General features: G+C 36.8%; 1 protein-coding gene across 2 annotated transcripts in view; it reads left to right on the top strand.

The window, feature by feature from the left end:
- Positions 1–208: 208 nt before the first annotated feature.
- Positions 209–11512, top strand: part of frmd4a (FERM domain containing 4A) — a 154013-nt gene continuing 142709 nt past the window's right edge. The window contains exon 1 of one of the 2 annotated variants that reach the window (XM_082181787.1): positions 209–626. In XM_082181787.1, the coding sequence (XP_082037913.1) occupies positions 582–626 (45 nt within the window). In that variant the 5' untranslated portion in view covers positions 209–581. The remainder of the gene's footprint in view (positions 627–11512) is intronic. The other variant, XM_082181786.1, reaches the window with a different exon arrangement.

Here is an 11512-nt window from a genome sequence, read left to right as displayed (position 1 = left end):
GTGTGTGTTTGCTTGTATCCTAAGTGCCCTCATGGTACTTGATATGATTTCTGTGTTCATTGATGGGTGGGCACGCTCTCTCTCTCTCTCTCTCTCTCTCTCTCTCTCTCTCTCTCTCATTGCCGTGTTTGGTTGTATCAGTCGGATTTGTGAACGTGAGAGCGCATGTGTGTCTGCAGTGCTGCTTGGTCATTTGAAACGGCAGTCTCTGCCTCCTCTCGGACCGTATGTGTGTGCGAGTGTGTGCATGTGTGTGTCCGTCCTCAGGGAGGAGGGAGTCTAACAGGCTGTTGGAGATCAAAGAAGAGACGTTTCATTTGGATGAAGGACGGAGCTTGAACAGTGCTTTGGGATTTCTGAACGGAGGGGAAGACGTTGAGGAGAGAAGTAGGGAGCGTATGGCCACGGGAACGGGAAACTATTGTACAGTGTCCTGTGAAAGAGTATACAATACATTTCTTGAGCATTAACTAAACATTGCCTGGACAATTTTGGTGGTGTTGTAGAGCGTGACGATTGCCTTTAGGGTTTCGGCACGCTACTTGAACATTACTTAAACGCTTGTTTGCAGTATAGACATCATGGCTGTGCAACTGATGCCCGAATCTGCCGTCTGCCTGCTTATGGTGAGTACGGTCTAAACACATGCACACACTTAAACACACCCTCGGGATTTAGTTTTATGAACTATCTGTCACATTTGACCTGATGGGTTTGACTGCTGTTCAGTCTTTCTTTTTTTTACTTACACACACACACAAAAGCAATAGCACGTACACTCTGCAGCACCGCCACCAAACGCTGACCGAATTGCAGCACGCCACACTAACATTGCAGTGAAAAACCTCTGACAGGTGCCCTGACATCAGCATCTAGGAACAAACCCTCGCCGTATGTCGTCTCTTGTACAACTACCTCTGCTTTGAGAGAAATCTGGAGTTCAGCGAACGCACATTTGCAGAGTGTGCTTTTCAAGCACTGGGGTCTTATTACTGCACGATGGGCTTCTTTTTATTAGTGCTGATTTTTGTTTCGCTGACTTTGTGTATGTGTGCGCGCTCAACCTGTTTGGCTGAATAAGGTGTTTGGCCTCTTTTTTTTTAATCTGGGAATTGTGTGAAATCAGGTGGATGATGATTATTGATTGTGTGCACCTGTTTCAACGCCGTTGAGTTTGTCTATTGTGCTTTTGAAAGGTGTGGAGAAAGGTTGTGAAGCTGAAAGAGAGAGGGGGTGTGGCGTAGACTGGTGTAGGATCACCTCTGGAAAGACAAGGAGAACGCATGTCACTCGCCTCAACCCTCTGCCCTACCTGTAACAGCTGTCTGTCTCCATGGTGATAGGCCACGGTGAGACAGACAGGGAGAGAGAGAACGAGAGAGCAAAGTGCTCTGCAAATAAGCTTTCATCTTCTATTTCTCATTTTCTTTTAACTGCTTCTATCACCTCTGACACTGGAGTTCAGAATACCTTGGAATCAAATCCAAATCCACAATTGCTTCAGAAGATCCATCCCGGGATACAGTGATATAGGAATTTGGGCTGTTACTGATATGAGGTGCACAAATAGCTTAAAGGGATAGTTCACCCAAAAATGAAAATTTTGTCATTTACTCACCCTCAAGTTGTACCAAACCTGTATTAGTTTCTATCTTTTGTTGAACACAAAAGAAGATATTTTGAAGAATGTCGTTACTCAAACAGTTGCCATTGACTTCCATAGTAGGAAAAAAAATACTAGGGAAGTCAATGGAGTCACTCGACTGTTTCAGTAACGACATTCTTCAAAATATCTTCTTTTGTGTTCATCAGAAGAAAGAAATTCATACAGTTTTAGTACAACTTGAGGGTGAGTAAATGTTGACACAATTTCATTTTTGGGTGAACTCCCTTTTTTTGAACTCCTGTTTTGTTTTTTTGTTTTAAAACACATTGTGCACACTATAATTAAAATGCTATAATGTACAGTAGAAAAATAAATCATAAGAATTATGGATAACTGTGGATAATATTTTTGTATGCTGGCATAGAATGAGTTTGATGTTCGAACTGAAAAATCTTAACGATATCCATACCTTATTGATTATTGCTACTATGAGTTTTTTTTATGACGATGATATTATTTTTTATTTATAATCATTAATTTATTTATTTTTTATTGAATTAGATAATTAATTTTCGATGAAAGTTTCCTGGATTTTTTTATTTAAATGACCTTTGCCGTTATCTAATTACTAATTACATTGTGATGTTGTTATGCCTAAATTCACTTGTAGCATTTCAAATGATTGATTTTAGTGTTTTATATTTCATTTATTTTAACAAAATAGTATAGAATTTATATATTTTAAAATGTCTATCTATCTATCTATCTATCTATCTATCTATCTATCTATCTATCTATCTATCTATCTATCTATCTATTTATCTATCTATCGAGATGTTTATACAGTATAAATGTATATCTTCTGTTCTCCTTGTCCTTGTGAAGTTCTCTCGCTCTCTCTGTTTCTCATCGTTCATAAAGGTTGCCAGAACGGTCAGATGATTCACACATACACATTCGCACATGCGTTTACATATAAATCCCATTCCAAATATAGACAGTTGAACGTGTTGAGTATTCCTAAAGGCTCTTCATCACTCCTGGTTTTTAGGCAGAGATGATTGCATTTTCTTCGTATATTTTATTCATTATACTGCCTCAGTGGCTGTATGTTTTTATAAAGCCAGAGCACATTCAAGTACACACTTTATCATGTTAAATCTTTGGTAACACGTGAAATATTAACATGATTTTGGGCTGCTTTTTGATGAATATTAATGATGTATCTGCAGTGAACATTAATATTTCAGTCAGAACGTTAATTAAGATGCTTGACATTTGTAAGAGGCAAGAAACCACAATAAAACACAAGCATGAATCCATGGGAAACACTGTGGCTGTGTCATTCTCATTCTTTCTCACTCTGAGGGAGACATCTGAGGGTAAATGCCTGCCAACCAGGCCTCCTTCCTCTCACTCTTATTAGTCTTCCAATAAAAGCAGCAAACACTTCATATTTTCATTCATCTCCTGCATTTGTCACGGTGACATCACTGCACACATCGTTTTCCTTTGAAGCACAAAAACCTAGACGGTAAAATATGATCAAAGTTAACGGTCGATCTGGGGGGATGGTGCAAATTATGCACATGGTATGAACAGAAAACTGCCTCTTTTTTCGCTGTTTACGATTTGCATTTATCATGGGACTGTGGTACTGTAGAATACTGTAGAATTCATAAATAAAAAAAGTAAAACTGAACATATTTAGCTGTTTTCCCCCCCAGGGCGTTGCACTCAATCTGAGCAGTAAACTGTATTCTTTTATTTGTCGTTTATAATTTGAATACATCATGGGACATTTTTTGGGTGATTCTACACACAGACACAGGCGTGCACACACACACACACACACACACACACACACACACACACACACACACACACACACACACACACACACACACACACACACACACACACACACACACACACACACACACAGACACACACACACAGACATACACAGACATACACATTATAGTCTCACCAAGGCTGCATTTATTTGAATTAAAAAATAAAACTGTAACATTTGAAAAAATATTACAATTTAATATAACTTTTTAATTGTAATATATTTTAAAATGTAATTTAATCCTATGATGGTTAAGCTGAATTTTCAGCATCATTACTCCAGTCTTCATTGTCACATGATCCTTCAGAAATCATTCTACACTGTAAAAAAAAATTACATCCCCATGTCAAAAATTTCTAGTGACTGATAACATCTAAATTTTTCAATTAGTCTGACGTATTATTTCTCATTGAGCCAATGTTAACAGACTATTGCAACAAGAATTGCACTTGGGCCAATTAAAAAATTTAGATGTGACCAGTCACTAGAAAATTTTGACTTGGAGAGGTTAGAATTTTTTACAGTGTAATATACTGATTTGCTGCTCAAGATTTTTTTTTTATTGTTGACAACAGTTGCTTAATATTTTTGTAACACAGTGATATATTTTTTTATACATTATAGAACATTATAAACAGCTTTACTGTCAATTTTGATCAATTTAATGCATCCTTACTGAATAAAAGTATTAATTTCTGTAATACTGTGAATACATTTTTTGGGACAACATTAACATCTAATTAGCATCTGTTTGTCTTATACAATTGAATATAAATAAAAATAGCACTTAGCATTTCACCTGCATGTGATAATGCAGAATTCATGGATTTATGACACAATGTCTCAGATGGTGACACACCCACACGCCCCACACAGCGTGCGGTTCCTGTACTAACCCATCTGTTCGATTACCATGGTTACAAAATGGTATACGACCCCACCTATCAGCTCCTCCTTAGCCATCTTGCCATCGAACTAAATCGATTTACAGAAACAGCCTGTGACTGAAAATGTTCACTTAATAGGCTCATATCTTCTGCTTTGTCAAAATATTTTATTTATTGTTTACACACTTTTACAGTGGCTCTGACAATTACTCATCATCACACGTCTCTCTCTTCTGATGAATACTTTATTAGTTTCAGTATCCTGCTGTCATATCATGTTATCACCAGCGCAGTGTATGCAGCCTAACAATGCAAGCTTTCATTCTGGGAAAATCTGTTCCTTATGGGAACTGCATGTGCACATAAGCGGCATCTGCGTGCACCGTGCTCCATCATCAACCCATATCTCTTGCTCTGTACTATTTGTGTCTAGATCAATAGCCTTATCTGTCTGAGATCCTCTGGGATGTTCAGTACAGCTCTGCGACCATCAGAATCTCATTACGACTGCAGATAGTGGTTTTAAATGCATTCTGGTATTGGGCTGGCATTTTTATTTGTGTTGTGTGACTAGGGTTCCTGTAGCTTAAACAGTAGCACATGGCGCTAGCAACTTCAAGGTCATGCATTTGAGTCTGATGCGTGGATGAAATGAAAAAAGAAATGTATAACTCGAACTTTGAGTCACTTTTGATAAAAGCATCTGCCTGTAGCAGCATGTAAATGTGAGTGAATTGTTCAACGTAGCAGTGAAATGCCATAAATGATAAGGGACATTTAGGATAATCGGAGAGCTGGTAAAATAATTGAATACTTTTATCAGAATATCTAAAACAAGTTAATTTTGTCTGTGTCTATAAAATGTCTTATGATCTTTTGTCTAAAACTAGTGTTTCATTTTTTAGCTTTGTTTATAAATTATTCTTAAAGGTAGTTGAAGCTGCCTAAATATGGATTTTGGACCGTTAAAAATGGTCATCATTCACTTGCATTACATGGAGAAAAATCCTGGAATGTTTTCCACTAAAACCTTAACGGTTCTCTAAGCGATGTTGGGTGACGTCACTTCTTGTTGACGTCCAAAGTATTGTCAAACAAAACGGAGGCTTGCTCGACCCTCCCTCCTCCTCATCCCGTCCCCTCCCCCGATGTAAATTCGGGACTTGCGCGTGTTCCTTCTCTGTTCATCGGAACGTCGTCTCTTTGGCCGTATGTCGGCCATATCAAAATTCAAGAGAATATAATTATAACGTTAGTCATTGTTGTTGTCTAGGACATCTCTCCTCTAGCTAACTTCCCTCTTCATGCTTCTCTCTCCTCCACTCCCCACACCCCCCTTCATGTGCATGCGCACCAACCCCCACTCCCAAATCATTCTTGTCGGTTATTGGCTGGAACACTGTTTGTTATGTTTCGTGGTCCAGGTTGGCCCAGTTTGTTTTTGTTGCCGTTTGTGGAGCCTGGGCTGTCTACAGAGACCGCATTTTTTTACAGTGTGTTCAGGGGACAGGCAGCTAGCGGATAGTGAGGAGATGTTTGCTGTATGTGGCAAAAAGAATTTCAGCCTAAAAAACACGTGACATCGTTTAGAGCACCTTTAGTTTCTCTTTGGCTGAGGAAAGAAAGTTAGGCAGCCCCTCACGGACAAATGCTGCATATTATAAACATAATAAAACCACAACATAAATGTCCCAGGCCTGGTCCTCTCTCGTCCCTCACTGTCATCCCTCCTCCTCTTATCCATCCGGAGCTCCTCCGTGAGACACTCGAGACTGATGTGGCGCTCAGGTCACACTCATTATCACTCGCTCCACCGGCCTCGCTCTGTTCCCACAGCTCTCGCCCCCACCCTGCTTGCCACACTATTCCTTTAAGTTTAAACTGAATCGTGCATAATACATTATAGTAATGTTGCAAACGTTTCATAGTGAACATGGTAGTTCTCAGCACATTTGCATATTGGGATTGTCGTATTCGCTCTGACAGTCACTGCAGAAAAAGGACATTAGATTCAAATGTAGCAGGGAATCTCTCAGGATATATATAAAAAAATCTATTTTTCACCAATCCCATTTTTTGTTTCCTCTCTCTAGCCTTCTGTCCTTAAAGATCAGCTGCATACCACATTACACTGGAGAGTTTTTTGCTGTCCAACGGAGGATGCTGAGTGTATTTCACCTTTTAAAAGGACTAGACAGTTTCTTGGCCTTGAGTAGCATTTTGCATATTTGGCCCAGAAGTGCAGTGGCAAAGGTGATGAGATAAGCAAATTCTGCCAATGAAAAGATTTCATGAGTTGAAAAGATTCCCATGAAATTTTAATTATTTGAATTTACATGGTATTTTAGCTTGAAAATTTTGCAAATTCAACAGCGTTTTGTATTAATATATAATTGTATAAATTACAACAGTTTTTTCTTTCATGTTCTTAATCTTTTTATTTCTACCTGTTTATATTTTTTATATATATATATATATATATATATATATATACAGTCAAACCAAAATGCATTCAGGCACCTTCAAAATTTCTCACATTATCACAGTTTATTCACTATAATTTAGAAAATGGTAATAAAATATGTTTCACTGGTTTTGGCCATCCCTCTGTTAGACTGTCTCACAAATGAATTAGGTTAAATAGCTGTCCACTGTTAAATTTAAGTACACAATTAGATAATACCAATTTAGGTCAACAAATTTCCAAGCAATGCTTACTTTTGTTCAGTCTGTGGTGTAAAAAGGTCGGATTAGCTATTAAAGAAAAAAACACTTAAGCAAAACATGGTCAGGTCAAAGTGTCTGAAGAATTTATGGTCCCCCAAAAAAAAATGTTGTTCACTCAATTTTAATTGGGTATAGATAAATAACTGTAGTAACAGTAATTGTTTTGGCAGAATCTAGTGTCCATTGTAAAAGGTAGCAGTGAAAACATGCTCAACCTGCTCAGATGTTTGGACACTGTGGGCTTTGAGCGCTGTCTGTTGAGACTCTTCTGAGAGAAACAGTTATATAGTCCACAGGGAGCTGTTAGGATGAACGAGCATTTACTTTTATCTCCTGTGTTTATTATTTTATAACCTCTTTTCTGTCTTACCGGCTTTAGTGCAGTGCTTGAGAGATGCCATCCTTCACTGAAACGTTTCTACAAGAGAAAGTGTGTCAGCTGCTCTATAACATAGCACTTCCTCAAAGTGTCTCTTGTGAGTGTAAAGGACGCCCTTGCTTTGGAGACGTTCTAACTTTATCATTTTTTAGAAGGTGTAAAGCTAGTCTCAGCTTCAGACAGCACGCCCACTGACCGCCTACAGTCCTTTCACAGAACACAACAATGCCCAGAGTTGGATGAACTCACCAGCTCTGATTCTGATTGGTTAACTATCCAAAGGTTTTGTTTCAGTCTATCTGGAAAGTTGTTTTAAAGGGGTCCTATTATTCTTTTTACAAATTCTTGATTTTGTTTTTGGGGTGTACTAGAATATGTTTTCATGCTTGATTGTTTCAAAAACGCATTCTTTTTCACATATTTTTCCTTATTACAGCATCTCTCTCCCCAGTCTAGCTCGAACACGCCGATTTCGATGAAGCCCCTCCTTCCGAAATATGAAATGTGCTGTGATTGTTTAGCTGGCCTAGTGTGTTGTGATTGGCAGCGTGATTTGTCTGAAAACTAAGGTAATACAAACAGTAATCGATCACAAAACCATGGTTAATTTTCGAATTAGCGTTGAACCGTCTTACAAAAGCGAGAGCTTATAAAAGCAACAGAAAACAAGCGGTTCTCCATCAAATGTGCAGCACAAAGATAAGCATTGGGGTTATAATGTTCAGGAACAGTGTTTAAAATAAGTTTTAACCACTCTAAGTTCATCAGCCTATAATAGGAAGGTCAAACAAATGATTTTTGGCAACGTTGTTGAAAAAACAGCGTCTCTTTGAAAGCGACAACACTGTCTTCTCTAATGCAGCTCAGCCAGGCCTCGTCCCTTTTCTGCGTAGCCATTCCGTGGGTGGAATTTATTTTAATGAGTACCATTGTGACTTCATAAGATCCGGAAAAATCGCGTTGTAGTCCAAATGAGCCGTTCATTGTGTAGTTCTTGAAAAGTGGATTCTGTTAAATAAAATATCTCCCTTTGGAGTGGACTTTGAGCTTTGTAAACTTGCAGGTCTTTTTTTTTATGCTCAAACAGCAACATTACACACTAACTAAAGTTGAAAAAGTGGAAAAGCAAAATAGGATCCCTTTAAGGTACCAGGCTGCAAAAGTGAGCACTTTGAGGAAGATCAAGTTATTAATGAAGACACTTGGCAGCAAGTAAATGAAATATGCTCAAGCAAAACCTATTCTAATTTGTTTGAAGTTTCGGACTTAACCAGTCTTTTGACCATATGCTTCAAGTTTGCTTCTTTTTGGGTCTATGCAAGACTACTCCATTGCAATTTTTGATATGAATACTGAGAGGTACATGTTCATGCCATTTATCTACATTTAATCATCCATACCCCCAATTATTTTGGTAGAAAATCATTACAAAGTCAACATGGAATCAAAGAGCTAATACAATATATTGAAATAAAATCGAATGGGTTAATGCTACAGTCAGATCATGAAGGATGCAATTAAAATAAATACATGTACTATAAACCAGCAGTGCATTTACTTATTTGCTGGCAATCTGACAAAAAAGCTTGATGGTTTAACATTTGAATATTAGTATTGTAATATTACAGTTTTATTTTACAGTACAATAGTAAAATTGCAATATCTATTATTTTGTAAAAAAAAAAAAATGTTTTAAATAATAATCACAACAAAAATCGTTATTTTAGTCATATTTCGTTATTTTAGTCAAATTGAATTGGTCAAAAATAATAGGAATGTGGCATATGAAAACTTTTTAATAAGTGTTCACTTTATAGTTACTGAAAGAGGTTTGAGTACTTATAAGAGTATACCCGAGTGTGAACACTTTTTTCCATATCGGTCATCGAAAATTATGGTTTGCACAAAAATAAGCAGTCCGTTTTTCTTTCTTTTTTTCTTCTTGTTTTATCAGATGCGTTCTGCAACAGAATCAGCCTAATCATTAAATCTTAAAAAATGTAATCTTTCCAAGTAGGGCTATTAAGGCAATCTGGTGAAAATTCCTCTATTTTTGCATATTGAAATATAATATCCGTTTTTAAATCAAGTTTCTTGACCACCTGACACTTTTGGCTGACGTCACCAGTCCATCTAATTTTACAAGCTCTCCTTTCCAACTATTTATCTCCATTTTGAAAAAACATCATACCCATATTTCAGTCCAGTCTATTCCCATTGCATAAAATCAAGTCCCTGCACCTTTTCTCACATATAATATCCTATTTTACTCTGAAATACATTTGATTACAGAACTTAAATGGGTTTTGAACATTTTTATGTTGACTACAATATTATACGTACCATTTTTTACCTTAACATTTGTACTTGCTATCTGTCTGATGATGTCACCTGTACATTAGGTCTGTTGTACATTACACACAGTACATTAAATGTAATATGCCCTTGATTAAAACAGCACAGAGCTCTGCATCTTCATTTTAGCAGTATGCAGTCTGTTCACACACTGAGCTAATGGAGAGGAATGGATCATCTCTCTCTCGCTCCCACAGAACAGCCCTTGAATCTGCACTAACCTCATTAAACTGCCTGCATACGGGACATGAATGGAAAAATTAGGTTTGAGATGCACACATGCGAGATCAGAGCCGCACATACACACCAGATGTCTCTGCCACGTTCACTTTTAATCATGTTAGAGCTTATTACTGCGCTGGCCTTCCGTTGTTTGGCTTTATCGATGATGTCACCCCTATGTCTATGTGAGTGTGTGTGTTTGTGTGTGTGTTCACACATATCTGATATATTGAGGTCAGTGGAGCACAACACCTCTCAAACAGGACATCCATCACTGTGTACTTCACCAAGAGAGGAGAGAGAGTAGTATGTATGTACAATCCTGTTGGTCGGACAGCAGCTGGTCTGGTCTACACTGAGTGTGAAATGTTTTGTCCAACCTAAAAAATTATTTGATATGCTAAAATCCAAGTAACTGGTTTAATTCAAGTTGATGAAATGATTTAAATGGATAGTTTAACCAAAAATGTGTATTCTGCTCTATACAATTCATGCTCTACATTCCCAGTCATACAAACAGTTTGTGACGAACAAACTGTTGTTCTCAAATCTAATTCTTATACATAAAAAAATGGCATTAAATGTTAATGTACGCAGTTTTTTAGCTAAGAACAATTGAACAACTATCTTTTTATTGGCCAAAGCGTATAGCTTTAAAAGACTTAAAAGACACACAAGTCATAAGTGTTGTTATTGTTAACTAAAGCTAAAACTAATAAAAATCATTTTCAGTTATTGAAATGAAGATGAAGTAAAATCAAATATAAATATTAGATGAAAACCTTACTTGAGACATTTTGCCTCGGTAGCTAAATTACATTGTCTAGTTTAATTTTAGGTTCTTTAAAGTACAAAAATGAATAAAAATAAAAAAGCTAAATAAAAATGACAAAAAAATTTAAATAAAACCTGAAAATGTAAAAAATAAAAGCTAATTCAATTCATGAATTCACGCTAATTCATAAAAATAAAATTCAAATACTACAGTATATAACTCAAATGAGTCACTTTTATGGTACTTTCTTTTAAGATGTTTTCTCGACAGCCTCTTTTGCTGGTCATATTAATTGTAAAGTTGAAAATCCATGAAATTCTACACAATAACTTACTTTGTTTTCCACTGAAGAAATGGTCATACAGGTTTGGAGCAACATGAGGTTGAGTAAATATAGATATCTTTGTACATTTTTGGGTGAACTATCTCTTTAAATATATAACTGAATCAACGTGACAACATTAGGTTACCAGTGACTTTACGTCTGTCACATTACATTATTTTTAGAGTAGCTTGCAGCTCCGAAATGATTTTAAGTGTGACAAAAATGATGATCTAACATGTTGATAAACATTAAGGGCTTTTTTTAAAGAAAAAACATTGGAAGCACAAATAACTTAAAAGTATTTTTTTAGAGATCAGATCAAGTAGAAACTGCAACTGCACATGCTTCTGGTGTATTCTGAGAGTCCTGGTCCTGACCTGG

This window comes from Leuciscus leuciscus (genome assembly GCF_965113295.1).
Source record: "Leuciscus leuciscus genome assembly, chromosome: 10".
In the NCBI taxonomy this organism is placed as follows: domain Eukaryota; kingdom Metazoa; phylum Chordata; class Actinopteri; order Cypriniformes; family Leuciscidae; genus Leuciscus; species Leuciscus leuciscus.
Note: the sequence above shows the minus strand (reverse complement) of the source record. Positions and strands in the feature narration are given on the sequence as shown.